This window comes from Stegostoma tigrinum, chromosome 27 (assembly GCF_030684315.1).
Source record: "Stegostoma tigrinum isolate sSteTig4 chromosome 27, sSteTig4.hap1, whole genome shotgun sequence".
NCBI classification, from domain to species: domain Eukaryota; kingdom Metazoa; phylum Chordata; class Chondrichthyes; order Orectolobiformes; family Stegostomatidae; genus Stegostoma; species Stegostoma tigrinum.
In genome coordinates, this window is record NC_081380.1 from 48,745,932 (window position 1) to 48,765,347 (window position 19,416).

The window sequence follows — 19,416 nt, forward strand, 5'->3', positions numbered from 1 at the left end:
CATCCCACAAACAAATCCAACAGCTGCTGAATACTTCCTTCCCTTTGCTGCGGGGAACCTATCGAGCTGCTCAGGGAGAGGAGACACCTCAGCAAGAAAGTAAATACAAAAGCTGAGAACTGGAGACAACAGTGATATCTGCCATCAGAGTAATCAATGGTCTATTACCTGAACGGAGAATGGAATCTGAGGGTTTTTTATTAACAACGTGACAATATTTCATAAACAATATTTCTGTTTCTTGAATTAACATCTCAGTACTGATGTATTGGACTGACTCCCTGCAAAGGGAACACGCACTCTCTCACACACACACTCTCTCTCTCTCACACACACACTCTCTCACACGCTCTCTCTCACACTCACTTTCACACACACTCTCTCACACACTCTTTCACACACACTCTCTCAAACCCACACACTCTCTCACACACACATTCTCTCACACACACATTCTCGCTCGCTCACACACACACACACTCTCTCTCTCACACACTCACTCTTTCTCTCACTCTCTCTCACACACTCACTTTCACACACACACACACTCTCTCTCTCTCTCACACACACACTCTCTCTCACACACACTCTCTTTCACACACACACACACACACACACACATTCTCACACACACACACACTCTCTTTCACACACACTCTCTCTCTCGCACACTCTCACAAACACTCTCTCACACACTCACTTTCACACACACACACTCTCTCTCTCTCTCTCACACACTCACTTTCACACACACACACTCTCTCTCACACTCTCTCACACACACACACTCTCTCTCACACTCTCTCACACACACACACACACACACACACACACTCTCTCTCTCTCTCTCTCTCACACACACACTCTCCCTCCTTGAGAGATCAGGTAGACACTGACAAACGAACATAAGGAGCAGGAGCTGAAGTAGCCATTCACCCTTTGGGCCTGCTCTGCTATTCAATCAGTGGCTGGTCTCATTCTGTTTCAAGTCTCACGTTCCCATCGCCCCTCCCATGTCCTGCCTAACAAGAAGCTATGCACCTCTGTCTTACAATATTTAATGACTCCATCACCTTCTGACCCACAAGGCTCCAAAATTTCACAACCCGAGATTTCAGTGCACACGGATTCTACAGTGATTCAAGAACCCTGCTGATCACCACCTTTAGTTGTTGGTGGGGGGGGGGGGGAGCGGGGGGAATAAATGTCAGTCCAGCCAGTGAAGCCCAAATCCGCCAAATGATTAGAAAAATCTGCAACAGACCCATGTTTGTGTATTGTTTTCTTAAGCCAGCCAATCAGCTATCTGGACCTCTCAGTCTCCATCTCAGGTAACCAGCTTGTAACTGATGTCCCTTTCAAACCCACTGACTCCCACAGCTACCTAGAATACACCTCCTCCCACCCACCCTCCTGCAAAATTCCATCCCCTATTCCCAATTCCTCCGCCTCCGCCGCATCTGCTCCCAGGATAAGGCATTCCACTCCCGCACATCCCAGATGTCCAAGTTCTTCAAGGACCACAACTTTCCCCCCGCAGTGGTCGAGAACGCCCTTGACCGCGTCTCCTGCAACACATCCCTCACACCCCGCCCCCGCCACAACCGCCCCCAGAGGATCCCCCTTGTTCTCACATACCACCCTACCAACCTCCGGATACAACGCATCATCCTCCGACACTTCCACCATCTACAATCTGACCCCACCACGCAAGCCATTTTTCCATTCCCACCCTTGTCAGCCTTCTGGAGAGACCACTCTCTCCGTGACTCCCTTGTTTGCTCCACACTCCCCTCCAACCCCACCACACCCGGCACCTTCCCCTGCAACCGCAGGAAATGCTACACTTGTCCCCACACCTCCTCCCTCACCCCCATCCCAGGCCCCAAGATGACTTTCCATATTAAGCAGAAGTTCACCTGCACATCTGCCAATGTGATATACTGTATCCATTGTACCCGGTGTGGCTTCCTCTACATTGGGGAAACCAAGCGGAGGCTTGGAGACCGCTTTGCAGAACACCTCTGCTCGGTTCGCAATAAACAAATGCACCTCCCAGTTGCGAACCATTTCAACTCCCCCTCCCATTCTCCAGATGACATGTCCATCATGGGCCTCCTGCAGTGCCACAATGATGCCACCCGAAGGTTGCAGGAACAGCAACTCATATTCCGCTTGGAAACCCTGCAGCCCAATGGTATCAATGTGGACTTCACCAGCTTCAAAATCTCCCCTTCCCCCACTGCATCCCAAAACCAGCCCAGCTCGTCCCCGCCTCCCTAACCTGTTCTTCCTCTCACCCATCCCTTCCTCCCACCCCAAGCCGCACCCCCATCTACCTACTAACCTCATCCCACCTCCTTGACCTGTCCGTCTTCCCTGGACTGACCTATCCCCTCCCTACCTCCCCACCTATACTCTCCTCTCCACCTATCTTCTTTTCTGTCCATCTTCGGTCCGCCTCCCCGTCTCTCCCTATTTATTCCAGAACCCTCACCCCATCCCCCTCTCTGATGAAGGGTCTAGGCCCGAAACGTCAGCTTTTGTGCTCCTGAGATGCTGCTTGGCCTGCTGTGTTCATCCAGCTCCACACTTTGTTATCTCAGCTTTCCATGCCAGCAATTTATCTCCTCCACCAATAACTCCCACTATACGCTATAACTATTTGTGTCTTATGGAAATCAAAGTACAACAGGCTCCCATTTTCTACAAAGCATGTTAATCCTTCAAAGTGCTCTAAAACTGGTTACACAGAAGTTCCCTTTCGCAAGACGGTGCTGACTCATCCCAATTAACTGTGGTTTCTCAAAGTGCCCGGCTAATGTTTGATTCAAACATCCTTCCCATGGCAAGTAAACTGACCTTTAGTTTTCATTTCCTGCCCCGCTCTCTGTTGGATAAAGTTCCGTTTAATGGAACCTTTCCAGAACCTAACAAGATTTAATATTAACACCTATCGCTTCTGTGAGCTGAGCAACAGCTGGAGACTTATCAATCCACAGGACTATTGGTTTGCGCAGTATCATTTCCTTTGTGATACTTAAACTGTGTTCTTTTCTCCCTTCCACCTCCTAATTTACAGCTATTCCTGGAATGATTTTGTATTCCCAATAGTGAGGACTGAAGCAAAATATCTGTTTGAGGCTTTTTTTTCTATTATTGACCATTAATTTCCCATGCTTGCCCTGTCAAGGACCAAAATTTATTTTACTTATTCTTTTCCTTTTTAGATACCAATAGAAACTTTTCCTATCGGGTTTTACACCTCTAGATTGTTTCCTTTCATGCTCTAACTTATCTGTCCTGATTAACCTTTTAGTCAACTTCAGTTCACCTGGGCCATCTCCAGCACATCCCTCACCTTCCTGGACCTCTCAGTCTCCATCTCAGGCAACCAGCTTGTAACTGATGTCCATTTCAAGACCACCGACTCCCACAGCTACCTAGAATACACCTCCTCCCACCCACCCTCCTGCAAAAATTCCATCCCCTATTCCCAATTCCTCCGCCTCTGCTCCCACGATAAGACATTCCACTCCTGCACATCCCAGATGTCCAAGTTCTTTAAGGACCGCAACTTTCCCCCCACAGTGATCGAGAACGCCCTTGACCGCGTCTCCCGTATTTCCCGCAACACATCCCTCACACCCCGCCCCCGCCACAACCGCCCTAAGAGGATCCCCCTCGTTCTCACACACCACCCTACCAACCTCCGGATACAACGCATCATCCTCCGACACTTCCGCCATTTACAATCCGACCCCACCACCCAAGACATTTTTCCATCCCCTCCCCTGTCTGCTTTCCGGAGAGACCACTCTCTCCGTGACTCCCTTGTTCGCTCCACACTGCCCTCTAACCCCACCACACCCGGCGCCTTCCCCTGCAACCGCAGGAAATGCTACACTTGCCCCCACACCTCCTCCCTCACCCCTATCCCAGGCCCCAAGATGACATTCCACATTAAGCAGAGGTTCACCTGCACATCTGCCAATGTGGTATACTGCATCCATTGTACCCGGTCCGGCTTCCTCTACATTGGGGAAACCAAGCGGAGGCTTGGGGACCGCTTTGCAGAACACCTCCGCTCAGTTCGCAACAAACAACTGCACCTCCCAGTCGCAAACCATTTCCACTGCCCCTCCCATTATCTAGATGACATGTCCATCATGGGCCTCCTGCACTGCCACAATGATGCCACCCGAAGGTTGCAGGAACAGCAACTCAATTCCGCCTGGGAACCCTGCAGCCCAATGGTATCAATGTGGACTTCACCAGTTTCAAAATCTCCCCTTCCCCCACTGCATCCCTAAACCAGCCCAGTTCATCCCCTCCCCCCACTGCACCACACAACCAGCCCAGCTCTTCTCCCCCACCCACTGCATCCCAAAACCAGTCCAACCTGTCTCTGCCTCCCTAACCGGTTCTTCCTCTCACCCATCCCTTCCTCCCACCCCAAGCCGCACCCGCAGCTACCTACTAACCTCATCCCACCTCCTTGACCTGTCCGTCTTCCCTGGACTGACCTATCCCCTCCCATACTCTCTCCACCTATACTCTCTCCACCTATCTTCTTTACTCTCCATCTTTGGTCCGCCTCCCCCTCTCTCCCTATTTATTCCAGTTCCCTCTCCCCATCCCCCTCTCTGATGAAGGGCCCGAAACGTCAGCTTTTGTGCTCCTGAGATGCTGCTTGGCCTGCTGTGCTCATCCAGCCTCACATTTTATTATCTTGGAATTCTCCAGCATCTGCAGTTCCCATTATCTCTGAACCTTTTAGTCATCCTGTGTTGTTCCTTGTATTCTGACCAGCCACTCATTTCTGTCCAATTGTTTGGTTTTTCCTTAAATTTGAAAGCTCCACAACTCCTTTAGTTAACTGTGTGGATGCCAGGCCTTCCTATTGGAATATCTGCTTGGAGTAGAAACACACTTATTCTGAAGAATCCTCTTAAATGTAAACATTCTTAGCCTAATATCCGGTTTCCTTCAGACAGCTCTGCATTCAGGCCCACAATGTTTAAAATACTAGTCTTAGCCCCACTGTTCTTTTAAACTGGATGTAAAACTCCATGATATTATGATCACTGTTAGCTCAAGATCTTTCTTCTGAGATCATTAATTAGTCCTGTCACATTGTACAGCACAAGCCAGATATGTCGTCTCTGGCTCATTCTCATCAAGGTTACCATTACCAAACTCATTTCTCCGGTTCACAGCCGAATTGAAATCACCTACAATTAGCACTGTCTGATATTTCTTCTTGTACGATTCACCTTACATTGTGGTTATTGTCGGGGCCTGCTGCTTCCACTAGTGATTGCTTTTTCCTATCATACAATCCCTACTGTGTGGAAGCAGGCCATTCAGCACATCAAGTCCACATCAATCCTCCATGGAGTGGCACACCCAGACCTACCATCTACCCTATCCCTGTAACTCCTGCAATTCCCATGGCTAATCCACCTGACCTGTACATCCCTGGACACAATGGACAGTTTAGCATGACCAATCCACCCTAACCTGCACTTTGGATTATGGGACGAAGCTAGAGAGTTGAGGAACCCCCACAGACAAGTGGAGAATGTGCAAACTCCACACAGACTGTCACCTGAGAGTGGAATCAAACCTGGGTCCCTGGTGCTGGCAGGCAGCAGTGCTAGCCACTGAGCTGTTCATGTATTATTACTCATCTTCTCTCTAACCGACTCTACGTTCTGATCTCCTAAACCAAGGCCATCTCTAACTCTTCAATCACATCTTCATCTAAGAATGTGATCCACACCATTACTGAGCTTCCTATTCTTCTTGAATAACTTATACCCCTCAATATTTGGAACTCAATCCCCATTATCCAGCTGTTACACTTCTGCAGTAGCTATCAGATCATTCTTATTCCCTTCAATGTACCCTGTCAATTCATTTGCTTTGTTACATTCAGGTATACAACTTTTACTTTTGTTTTTCATTCTCTCAAGGCATTGAGTCTTGATTGCTGGTATAGTCTTTGTTATTATTTTGCTTCCTTGCACCCTCCTTTGTTTAATTCTCCACATGCCTATCGCACAAGGCCTGGCATTGCTTCAGTGGGGACTGATCCAGCTGTACACATTCCGCTTTCCCCAGTCCTGGAGTCAGTATCCCACAAACTAGACCCACTGCTCCCATGTCACTCTTTGACCTACACATTCACCTCTCTAAATCTCATTTATTCTACACCAATTTGCATGTGGCTCAGGCATTAATCTAGAGATGCTTACCTTTGAGATTCAGCTGTTTTAATTTAACGTCTAACCCTTTTTAGTACGACCTATTATTAGGACCAATATAGCCCACAACCACTGGATCCTGTCCCTCTCATTGCAGGTTCTTCTCCAGCTCAGAGCAGGAATCCTGAGTCCTAGCACTGACCTTTACCTTTACTAGTCCTTTACCTGGCAACACAGACTTTTGGATTGACATTCTTTGCTGGGGAATCTCCCTCATTATACAGACTCCTACAGCCACTACATTCCTTCATACTCCCCCATACCCAACACGGTAGTAGATTCGCCAACTTTAGGTACATTTAAGTCGTCATTGGATAAGCATATAGACGTACATGGAACAGTGTAGGTTAGATGGGCTTCAGATCGGTATGACAGGTCGGCACAACATCGAGGGCTGAAGGGCCTGTACTGTGCTGTAATGTTCTACGTACTTGTACAGCTTCCTGTACCATTGCACCTCACTCACAGTCACACTTTCCTGTCCCTCACTACTGTCCAAAGGACTGAGACCATTGCCTGGAATAAAGTGTCCAGGTAACTTTCTTGCTCCTGATGGATCACAATGTTGGCACTCCACCTCCACCTCAGCAGTATTAGTACTGAGTTATTAATCCAGAGTCCCATGTTCTCAGGATTTGGGTCCGAATCCCATTAGAAAAAGCTGTAATTAAGAGTGTACTGATGACAGTGCTAACTGTTGGTAAAAGCCCATCTGGTTCACTAATGTCCGTCAGAGAAGGAAGTTGGTCATCCTTTACCTGGTCTGGCCTTTATGAGACTCCGGCAACGTTGGCTCTTCACTGCCCCTGGGACAGTAAGTCCTAACCACAGCAAGGCCCACACATTAAAAATAACTTCCCGGGAAAACACTAGCTGCAGATAAAAACCAAAAGAACTGCGGACGCTGTAAATCAGGAACAAAAACAGAAGTTGCTGGAAAAGTTCAGCAGGTCTGGCAGCGTCTGTGAAGAAAAAAATCAGAGTTAACGTTTCAGATCCACTGACCTTTCCTCAGAACTAAGGACTTCAGTTCTAAGGGTCACCAGACCCGGAACATTAACACTGATCTTTTCTTCACAGATGCTGCCAGACCTGCTGAGCTTTTCCAGCAACTTCTGTTTTTTTTCTTGTTGCAGATATGTTTGCTTGGGATCACACCAGTATCCAAACACTGCCACATTCTGACAGCATAGCACATTCCCCTCCTTGCCTCCCCTAGGGTACTTGCATTGACACCTACACACACAGTCCGAGGGAGTACAGGAGGGGGCGCCTGGGCATGCACACACAGGTACAGTATGCGCACAGACATACATACAGTCACACATAACGCACAGGCATACAGACATACACACTCTCAGACAAATAGAGCCACACCGTACATTTGAAGATTTCCATTCCATGATCTCTGACATGCTTAGCTATTTAATGAATTTCAAGTATTTCAGTTTATTTTTATAAACATCTGGCAGACTCTAACTGTGAGGAGGCAGCTTTGCCCGGTTCATCGGTAGCTCGAGCACAGGTTCAGTAATAACGACCCTTCAGTTGACTAAATGGTATCTGGTGTGTTCCCCTGGGATTTCCTCACATGCAAAGTGTTGTGATCCTGAGCCTGGGTGGAGCCAATGTTCAGTTGGAGGATCCAGTCACTCTTTGTGATTAAAGTTGGGAGACACAGCAAACTGGCTGGCAAGAGTCCGCAGGCAGGACTTCATTTCCCTCAACTCTATCACCATCTCATGTTCAGCCCCACAATGCAGTGACAGCAGGTTCTCAGCCTGTACAGTAACAGTTAACGCTTCATCCACGACATGCCTACAAATGAAAGGAAGAAAGAGTCAGGCCAGGCAGACTACAGTGCTTGTGTATTACTGAGAGACAGCGACCAGGTGTGTCTGTGAGAGAGTGAGGAACAACAAGCACGAGTGTGTGACAGACAGTGAGAGACTGAGACTGAGAGAGACTGAATGTAAGTGAGACAGTGTTGTGTGTGAGAGGGTGAGTTTGAGACTGTGTGTACGCGCGTGTGTTTATAAGAGTGTGTGCATAAAAGAATGAAAGTGAGTGAGTGTTAGGGGGAAGTGGAGAGAAAGGGTGCCACTGTTTCTATCAGGCTGTGTGCCTCCCCAGTCAGTCCCATTATGTAACTCCATTACAGTGTAGTGCCAGTTATTTCAGTTCCCAGATTTACCCATTGAAGAGAATCTGTGCCAGTTTGAAGAGCTCTTTGCCAAGTTCGACACTCTGGGCTCCATAACGAATCTGCACCAAGTCCTTGCTCTTCCTCAGGTGCTGAGCAGCAGCTAGCCAATTGCCTGCAGGGACACAATTAGCCCAAATCATTAAAACTCAGGGAGAACCATTGGCACAGACAGGGGAATCCACAGCACAGTGAAAATATCGACCCAAATATCTCGAATCACCAAACACCGCCAATTCTCTCCTCAAAACCCCTACAACCCGCCTCCATCAAAACTCCTCCCGCACTCCCTTGTATCCTCCAACATGTTCAACACCCTTCTGATCACAAGCCCTGTGTAAGCAGGCCCCTATCTTCTGCATCTCACACAGCCCCAGCGGTTCTGAGATTTACGCAGAGGTCAGAGGGACAGCCCTCACCTTGAGAAGCATAAACCTGTGCCAGGCAGTCCTCGATCTCTCCCTGCAATGGATGTCGGTTGGACAGGAGGGTGTGAGCCAGCTGCTGACACTCACACAGCAATCGAAGGGCTTCATCTGAGAGCAGAAAGAGAACTGGTAAAACCCAGCACAACCAGAGAATTCACATTAAACATGCCTCACCAGTTTCCATTGTCACTGGCTTAAATACCATCTCTGACCAGTTATCAATCACTGGGCCCAGGTGCCCAGTCCGAATCGGTCACTGGGCCCAGGCGCCCAGTCAGTATCAGTCACTGGGCCCAGGCGCCCAGTCAGTATTGGTTAGTCACCGCATTATCAGATCTGCATGTCCTGCCAGTATTGGCCAGTGCCCAGATTCTCAGTCAGTCCTGGTGATCGTACCTGGATGCTGAGTACTCAGGTGCCTGGCAACCCCAATCTGGCCCTTCACTTCCTTCACTTGTTGGAACAGGGCTTGTTTGGAGATGATGAGACCACAGGAGCTGGTTGGGCATGTGTAGTGAGCCTCCTCCGAATCCTGCAGACAACAAGAACAATTCAGGCAGACTGCAAATGGAAAGGTGGTACCATGACCAAACGTCTTCCAACGCAAGCCAGCCCTTGTGTAGTTAGGTCCTTCGACTCAGTGTTTCGCTAAAACTTTTCAGTGCCACTTGGCTAGAGATATGCTGATCCTTTCCAGGCAGTCCTCGATCTCTCCCTGCAATGGATGTTGGTTGGACAGGAGGGTGTGAGCCAGCTGCTGACGCTCACACAGCAATCAAAGGGCTTTATCTGAGAGCAGAAAGAGAACTGGTAAAACCCAGCACAACCAGAGAATCCACATTAAACATGCCTCACCAGTTTCCATTGTCACTGGCTTAAATACCAGTTACTGGTCACTGCGCCCAGGTGCCCAGTCAGTTTTGGTCAGACAGGAACGATGCCCCATGGTGGAACTTACTACAGGAAGCTGTGTGTAGTGCAGCAGGAGAGACGGTTAGTACAGCGAAAACAATTAACCCAGTGTCACCCCAACCACTTGTCTTCTCCTCACCTGTAACTCCATCCCACAGTGAGAGCAGAGGAATTGGCCAAGCACTGAGTCCATTCCAACAGTGCCCTCCTCACGAACACAGGCAGTGCATTGACAGTGAAAGAAATACTGCAATCTCAGGGCCCGCTGTCGTGCTCTCACTGCCATCCGGCTCAAGTGTGGCCCTGGAACCAGCAGAGAGACAGTTCATTAGTACTGCTGGGGAAGCAGAAGCATGACAGAAGGGACAACAGAGAGTGAAGGGATATTGGCGAGGAGACAGAAAGATTGGGGAAAGAGTGTGAGAATTTGAAGGAGAAGGCAATCTGGCCTCTTAGACCCGCCCTTTCATTCGATAAAATCAAGGTTGTTCTCACTGTAATATCAAATCAACGTTCCTATCAACTGCTGATCACCTTTCACCCTCTCGTTTAACAAGATCCCATCCACTTGAATAAAAGCAAAACCTGGATGCTAGAAATCTGAATCAAATACAGAGAATGCTGGAGAAACTCAGCAGGTCTGATAGTAAACAGTTAGCATTTTGAGCCTGGTTCACGTTTTCCTCAGTACCTGTCCACCTCCGTCTACCTTAAAAATATTCACAGAACCTGCATGCATCACCTTTTCAGGAAGAGGGTTCCAAAGGCTCATGACTTCCTGATAAAAAATTTCACTACATTTCTGTTCCATTGGTTGACTCCTGATTTTTAAATATGATCCCTGTTCGAGATTCTCTCATAATGGGAAGGCAATGGCTTAGTGGTATTTTCACTGGTCTGTTAATCCAGAAACCCAGGTAATGCTCTTGGGACACAGTTTAAAACCTGCCATGGTAGATGGTCGAATTTGAATTTAATAAAAATCTTGAATTAAGATTCTAATAATGACCATGAATCCATTGTCGAGTGTCAGAAAAACCCATCTGGATCACTGAAGTCCTTTAGGGGAGGAAATCTGCCAATCTTACCTGGTCTGGCCTATGTATGACTTCAGACCCACAGCAATGTGGTTGACTCTCACCTGCCCAGTAAATGCTGGCCCAGGCAGGGACACACGTCCTGTGAATGAATGATAAAAAGGGAATACCCTCTCTGCCAATACCCTTAAGGAATCTAAACTTCAGACAGGAAGGTGTGAGCCAGCTGCTGACGCTCACACAGCAATCAAAGGGCTTTATCTGAGAGCAGAAAGAGAACTGGTAAAACCCAGCACAACCAGAGAATCCACATTAAACATGCCTCACCAGTTTCCATTGTCACTGGCTTAAATACCAGTTACTGGTCACTGCGCCCAGGTGCCCAGTCAGTTTTGGTCAGACAGGAACGATGCCCCATGGTGGAACTTACTGCAGGAAGCTGTGTGTAGTGCAGCAGGAGAGACGGTCAGTACAGCGAAAACAATTAACCCAGTGTCACCCCAACCACTTGTCTTCTCCTGACCTGTAACTCCATCCCACAGTGAGAGCAGAGGAATTGGCCAAGCACTGAGTCCATTCCAACAGTGCCCTCCTCACGAACACAGGCAGTGCACTGACAGTGAAAGAAATACTACGTCAGGGCCCGCTGTCGTGCTCTCACTGCCTTCGTACTCCTCTGAACTCCAGTGGATACAAGCCTAGGCTGTCCAACTTTTCCTCATAAGACATGCTCTTTCCAGGTATTAATCTAGGAAACCTTTGGCTTGTTTGCAGTATGTGTACGTTCTTGTTGAAATGCGGTGACTAATACTCCACACAGTACTCCAGATGTGTTTCCAGCCGCCCCGTGTATAACTGAAGGACAACCTCCCTGGTCTTGGATTCACCGCCCCTCCCGATAAATGATAACATTCTGTAATCTTTCCCAAGTACTTACTACGACTAACCTTTTGAAATTGATATACAAGGGCACTCATGTTGCTCTGCTTTGGGCTGTAATCTCACACCATTTATTCAATATTTATTCTTCATTCTGCCAAAATCAGCAATTTCACCACTTCCCATATTATACTCTGCTTGCCACATCTTTGCACACTCTCTAAACTCTATAAGTGCCTTGACCCCACTCAGACCTGACTTTCCCACCTTTCTGTGTTGTTTTGAGAGCAGTAAAGAGAACGAGGGCAGGGAGAAGGCAGAGGGAGGGAGGCAGAGCTGGCTACCGTAGCAGTGCAGTACTTCCTGGCCTGCTGGGATGTGCTGGGATGCTCTCACAGTGATGGTGGTGTTGTGGAATGTGATACTGGTGTTGGGTTCACAGGAGTGGTTCAGCAGACTGACTGTAGAGTAGAATGCAGTTGCAATCCTGACCTCTTCCATCTCTGTCACATGGGAATGTCCAACTCCTGCAACAGAACAAATGCTTTAAGCTGGCTATCTTCAGCAGGAAGCTGTCAGAAAGTCAAAGGAAAGCCAGAGGAAGTACCTGGCACATGCACAGGGCCCTGGGTAATGCTTCCTTTAAGCTGCATGGCTAACACAATCAAGCAGAGAGTCTGCACACGCTGACTGACATCCGGGCAGATTAACCACCGACTCTGGAAGCCACTGCTGTGCATGGATCTATGCAGTGTAGGAAAATGGCAGGGAATGAAGATCATTGGATCTGGCACTGCTCACCGGATCACATAACACACCTGGCATTACCAAGGGATCTTGTGCCAGTTTTTGCACCTCTCCATTTCAGGGTGCTGAGTGTCACTATAACGCTGAATGAAGAGATACAGAAAAAGGCTTTCCCTTTGGCACAAGGACCAGGAATCAATTGGCACACACTGAAGCTCACTTGCAAAGCTAAAGGGGACAGGTTAAAATAAACCTTTCAAGCAGCGAGTGCTGCCTGAGTGTATACTGGAGCCAGGTTCAACTCAGGCTTTCAAACGAGAATTGAATAATTTGCAGGAATTGGGGGCAAAGGTTGAGGGGATGGGGCAGTAGGTACATTGCTTCTTCAGACAACCAGCATGGATACAGTCGGCTGAACAAACTGCTCCTGCACTGTAACCATGCTCTGATTCAATGCACGGAGTACAGCCAGAGCTGGGAATCTCCACATCCATGCAGCTTGCTCCCACACTGGCTAAGCAGTGCACTCTCATATGAGTCCCAGTCACAGTGTCAATGTAGGGCAGGCTCCCAGACCATCCTGTACCCTGGTACATACCTGTATCTCTGAATGTAGTAATAGCCTGAGCATTACACCCCAGCTGGAGGAGATGTCGGAGCAGTGCCACTCCTAGTATCCTCAGTCCCTGGCCTTGCACACTAACTGCATCCAGCTCCAGCCACTCACTGACCAACTGCGACTCCAGCCCCATTCGTCTGATCTCCTGGCACACAGCTGCTGTGGTGAGACCACAGAGGAAACGGTGCTCTGGCGTCTGCCATTTGGTGTGGGTAAGCAGACTGTGGATCATCTGGTAACGGCTCTGAGAATCTCTGGGCATCTCATCGCCAGCCCCTGAAGTCCTAGAACAACTGCTCAGTTCCACTCTGTGGTCTGGGTTCATCCTCACGCTGCATTCACCACTTGGCCATTGACCAGCTCCACTCTCCAATTTCTCGGCTTTCTCTACCTGCTGCAGACCTGCCAGCAGCACAGTGCGGAGTGCGAGCTGGCTGAACGTGCCCAGTGCCAGAAGGAGACCCCCAAGGCTGCATTCCAGCCAGTGATACTGGTTCCAGGCACACTCTTGACACAGCTCACTGCAGTAACTGCTGAAGCTACAGGTCAGGCAGGGCACAGGCAACTCAGTCTGCTCAAGGCAGTGGTGGCAGTACACATCCTCATTGGGGAATAGCTCCCTTCTGGTTCCCTCTGGGACCAGCACAGCTGCAAAGGCCTCCTCCTGAAGCAGGACCTGTCCTGGCCTCAGCTCCTCAGTTGCTATGAAATGGCGGCCCCGGGAACTGTCGGAACGCACGGCGATGGAAGGAGATATATTGCACAGAATTCTCGAGGTTTTAGTCTGTCTGCAGGGAGCCCCGCGATCTGTGGGCTTGGTCTGGATCCTGGGCACAGCTGTGACACCCAGCTTCTCTCTGCTCCCGAGATCAGAGGCTCCATCAGCTTGTCCCAAATGCTGTAAGCAGGCTGTGCGACGTGCCAGGATTTTATGCAGCAACTCATGGGGATAATTGTGCGCTTGTGCTCTTTCAATATCCACCAAACATTCCTGGGCAGAGAGAGATGGGAAAATCAATAAGTCAGTGTTTCCCTGGGGCAGAGCCAAAAAAATCATCCCCCCAATCCTCACCCTAACTGCCGTCACTCTCCCCCCGACACACCCCTCGACTCCGACTCCCTCAGCCTGACTCCCCCCCCCCCCCCCGACTCCAACTCCCACAGTCTGACTCCCCCTCCTCGACTCCAACTCCCTCAGCCTGACTCCCCCTCCTCGACTCCAACTCCCACAGTCTGACTCCCGCTCCTCGACTCCAACTCCCTCAGCCTGACTCCCCCTCCCCGACTCCAACTCCCACAGTCTGACTCCCCCTCCTCGACTCCAACTCCCACAGTCTGACTCCCCACCCCCATTCCAACTCCCTCAGCCTGGCTCCCCATCCCCATTCCAACTCCCTCAGCCTGACTCCCCACCCCCATTCCAACTCCCTCAGCCTGACTCCCCACCCCTATTCCAACTCCCCCAGCCTGACTCCCCACCCCCACTCCTTCTCCTTCAGCCCACCCTGCCACCCCCATTCCAACTCCCTCAGCCTGATATCCAATCCCCCCAAACACTGATCTTTGTACTCCATGTGTCCTGAGGTGAAAGCCCGTCCTGGGTGTGAGGATGGCTTTGTCTGACTTGCCTGATAGCGCTGTAGCTGGTAGAGTGCTGCTGAGCGGTTGGCATACAGCAGTGCAGCCTGGGGAGAGTGTGTGGAGCTGTGGCGGAGCCCCTGGAGGGAGGGGGAGGGAGAGAGACAGGGAGGGGGAGGGAGAGAGACAGAGAGAGAGAGAGAGAGAGAGAGAGAGAGAGAGAGAGAGAGAGAGAGAGAGAGAGACTGTCAGAGGGCACAACATCTGAGGCAACTAATGCCCCCAAAACAGGCAGCAGGACAGGGCTCAGAACCAGAGATTAAGGGTCTGTTTGGGCTCCCCCTGGACCATGCAGATGTGGCTTGGGATTACCAGCCTTCTCTGGGATGAATCCAGGGGTCAGCAATATCCCGTCCAGTGGCTGCAGGCTCAGAGGTCGGGAGCAGGTTAGTGCTGTCCAAATGTACCTTTGAATACGAGGCCACAGCCTGAATATAGTCCTTCTGCTTGAACAGTGCATTCCCCCGTTGCTTGAAGTCCAGTTCAACTCTGGGATCTTTCTGTGTTGAGTACTGAGCACTCAGCTGGGCTAAAACGGCCATGTCCTCCGAGCTGGTCAGATCAATCACCATGTTAGCCCTTTCATTGCCAGATGTAACCATGCTGTTCCATCATTATAGCACAACCCCAACCCATCATCAAAATAACAGGAGACATACATACACTCACACCCCCTCAATCACACAGCTGCTCACTGCCACCCCCACCCCCACCCGAGACCATAAACTGTAGGAGCAGAGTAGGCCATTCGGTCCATTAAGTTTCCTCTGCCATTCAGTGAGATCATGGCTGTTCTGACAATCCTCAACTCCAATCTCCTGCCTTTTCCCAACACCCTGATTGTCTTAAAATCCATTATCATAGAATCCCTTTAGTCTGCAGGCAGACCATTCAGCCCATCAAGTTACACTGATCCTCTAAACAGCATCAGATCCAGATCCACCACTCTACCCCATCCCTGTAACCCTGCAATTCCCATGGTTATCCAACGAGCCTCCATATCCCTGGACACTCCGGGTAATTTAGCATGGCCAATCCATCGAACCTGCGTATCTTTGGACTGTGGGAGGAAACTGGAGCACCCAGAGAAAACCCACCCAAACACGCGAATGCAAATTCCACACAAACAGTCATTCGAAGCTGGAATTGAACCCAGGTCCCTGGTGTTGTGAGGCATCAGTGCTAACCACTGAGCCGCCCAGTCTCAGCCCTGAATATATTTAACAGCCCAACCTTAATGACCCTCTGCAGTGAAGAATTTCTCAGACTCACCACCCTCTGGCAGAGGTAACTCCTTCTCATTTGTCTTAAATGTGTGATCCCTTATTCTTGGATTAAGTCCTAAACACTCCCATGGGGCAAACAACCCGTCTGCATCTATTCTGTCAAGCCCCCTAAGAATCTTCTACGCTTCAACAAAGTCATCTCTCAATTTTCAAACTCCAACTGGTACAGACCCAACACTCCCAACTTCTTCCCAGAAGATGGTCCATACCCAGGATCAGCCTAGTGAACCTTCTCTGAATTGACTCAATGCCAATCTAAAAAAAACCCAAAAGAACTGCAAATCAGGAACAAAAACAGAAGTTGCTGGAAAAGCTCAGTGGGTCTGGCAGCATCTGTGAAGAAAAGAAATCAAAGTTAACATTTCAGGTCCAGTGACCCTTCCTCAGAACTCAGTTAACTCTGATTTCTCTTCACAGATCCTGTTGGTAAGTGTAGTGCATACAATCCCAATCAGGAGTCACACTGTAGAAAAGGGCAAAAATCAACAGATAATAGACGCATGTCAAAAAAACAGAAATAAGTACTGGTGACTTTAATCTTCAGGTTGATTAGATTAATCAAGTTGAAAAGGGTGACTACGACAACAAATTCAGCAAGTGCCCTAGTGACGTTTCCTAGAGTAATGTATCAAGGGGCTAACCAGAGAGCAGGCTGTCTTATGTTTGGTAACGTGGCATGTTTAATAAATGACCTATCAATAATAAATTCCTGACAAAGTACTGATCATCAGATGATCAAATTTAATACTCTGTTTGAGGGTGAGAGACTCAGGAAAGAAATAAATTTAAGTTAAAGGGAATTACAATGAAGGTCAAATGAGGTCAACTCAAATCAGTTGGGTGGACAGATTACCAGGAAAGGCAGTGAACAAGCTTGGGCAGAAATTTAAGTTGCTATTTCACAACTCTCAGCAAAATTACATCCCTGTGAGGAGGAAACATCTAAGAGAGAGATAAACCAATCTTGACTAACCAAGAAAGTCATGGAGAGTATTAAGTTCAAAGCTAAAGCATATGAGGTAAAAGTCGATGATAGTCCCAAAGATTGAGATAAATTTGGAATCCAGCTAATGAGGGTTAAAAAGATAATAAAGAGAGAGGAACTGTGACGGCAACTAGTGAGGAATACATGGGCTGACAATAAGAATTTCTTTCAATGTAAAAAGAGAGGTCAAAGTGAACATAGGCCCTTTAGGAAATGATTCTATGAAATGACCAGCTGTGCTGATGAGGGTGGCACAGCTGATGGAATCTACTGCAACTTCAGTTCTTGTGACAAGATCTCATGGGGCAGACAGGTCAGGAAGTTCAGAGCTCATGGAATCCAGGATAATTTGGATCCACAAATGGCTTAGTTACAAGTAGCAGAGGGTCACTGCCAAAGAGTGTTTTTTTTGACAGAAGTCTGCATCCAGTGGCATACCTTAAGGTTTAATGCTGGGTCCTTTACACTTTGGTGTCTACATTCATGCTTATTTGTTACGTACATGCATGCTGGAGGCAGGATCAGCAAGTTCACAAGTGATACAAAAAAATGGTGGTGTGGTCGAGCGTGAGGGGCACAGCCTTAGTTTACTGAACAGTACACATGAGCTGGTCGGATGGCCTGACCAGTGCCATTTGGAATTTAATCCTGAAAAGTGAGGAGATGCACCTTGGAAGGACTAACAAGCCAAGTACATGTTGAAGGGTAGGAAGGGCCGGGTTCTTCGCTGTTGAAATCTCTGGATTATATCAGTCCCTGGAAGTTTAAAGTCACCTATGATCACCGTACTGCAGTTTTCACATGTCTGTATTACCTGTTAATTCAATCTCTATCCCACTGTACAGTCACTGTTAAGGACCTCATAAAAACCCTACAGTGCAGATACAGACCATTTGGCCCACTGATTCTATACTGACCCTCTGGAGCACCCCATCCACATCACCTCACCTTACCTGCATTTCGCATGTGAACCCACTGAGACTCGACTGACACCATCCACCCCCCGGGGCACACACTGGCCGGACCCCCCCCCGGGACACACACTGGCCGGATCCACCCCCCCCCCCCCCGGGGCACACACTGGCCGGATCCACCCCCCCACCCCCCGGGGCACACACTGACCGGAACCCCCCCACACCCCGGGACACACACACTGACCGGATCCTCCCCAGCCCCCAGGACACACACACTGACCGGATCCCCCCAGGACACACACACTGACCGGATCCCCCCCACCCCCCGGGACACACACACTGACCGGATCCCCCCCACCCCCCGGGACACACACACTGACCGGATCCCCCCCACCTCCCGGGGCACACACTGGCCGGATCCACCCCACACCCCGGGACACACACACTGACCGGATCCTCCCCAGCCCCCAGGACACACACACTGACCGGATCCCCCCAGGACACACACACTGACCGGATCCCCCCCACCCCCCGGGACACACACACTGACCGGATCCTCCCCAGCCCCCAGGACACACACACTGACCGGATCCCCCCAGGACACACACACTGACCGGATCCCCCCCACCCCCCGGGACACACACACTGACCGGATCCCCCCCACCCCCCGGGACACACACACTGACCGGATCCCCCCCACCTCCCGGGGCACACACTGGCCGGATCCACCCCCCCACCCCCCGGGGCACACACTGGCCGGATCCACCCCCCCACCCCCCGGGGCACACACTGGCCGGATCCACCCCCCCACCCCCCGGGGCACACACTGGCCGGATCCACCCCCCCACCCCCCGGGGCACACACTGACCGGATCCCCCCCACCCCCCGGGACACACACACTGGCCGGATCCCCCCCACCCCCCGGGGCACACACTGGCCGGATCCACCCCCCCACCCCCCGGGACACACACACTGACCGGAGCTCCCCCACCCCCCGGGGCACACACTGACCGGATCCCCCCCACCCCCCGGGACACACACACTGGCCGGAGCTCCCCCACCCCCCGGGGCACACACTGACCGGATCCCCCCCACCCCCCGGGACACACACACTGGCCGGAGCTCCCCCACCCCCCGGGGCACACACTGACCGGATCCCCCCCGGGGCACACACTGACCGGATCCCCCCCACCCCCCGGGACACACACACTGACCGGATCCCCCCCACCCCCCGGGGCACACACTGGCCGGATCCCCCCCACCCCCCGGGACACACACACTGACCGGATCCCCCCCACCCCCCGGGACACACACACTGACCGGAGCTCCCCCACACACACGCTGAGGGTGTCCCCGACCCCCAGGCCCTGCTCCAGCTGCCGCCGCTCCCGGGAACCCAACCGCCGCCAGCGGTCGGCACAAAACCGTCGCCATTGCGACTCCATCCGGGCACCAGTCACCCGGAAACACTACCCCGGAGCGGAAGTGATGCTACTCAC

The 19,416-nt window shown here is 50.4% G+C and overlaps 1 protein-coding gene across 2 annotated transcripts; it reads right to left on the reverse strand.

Moving 5' to 3' along the window:
- Positions 1-7,676: 7,676 nt before the first annotated feature.
- Positions 7,677-19,370, reverse strand: smyd4 (SET and MYND domain containing 4). Of its 2 annotated transcripts, XM_048557328.2 has the most exons (10): positions 19,238-19,370; positions 15,140-15,284; positions 14,723-14,812; positions 13,074-14,085; positions 12,073-12,255; positions 9,952-10,115; positions 9,297-9,432; positions 8,892-9,008; positions 8,464-8,587; positions 7,677-8,087 (listed from the first exon to the last, which is right to left on the reverse strand). In XM_048557328.2, exons 1-10 carry the CDS (start codon positions 19,360-19,362, stop codon positions 7,919-7,921), a joined length of 2,265 nt encoding a protein of 754 aa, XP_048413285.2. In that variant the 5' UTR covers positions 19,363-19,370; the 3' UTR covers positions 7,677-7,918. The 2 variants fall into 2 exon arrangements, with proteins under 2 accessions (XP_048413285.2, XP_048413286.2); XM_048557329.2 differs by lacking the exon at positions 14,723-14,812.
- Positions 19,371-19,416: the final 46 nt, after the last annotated feature.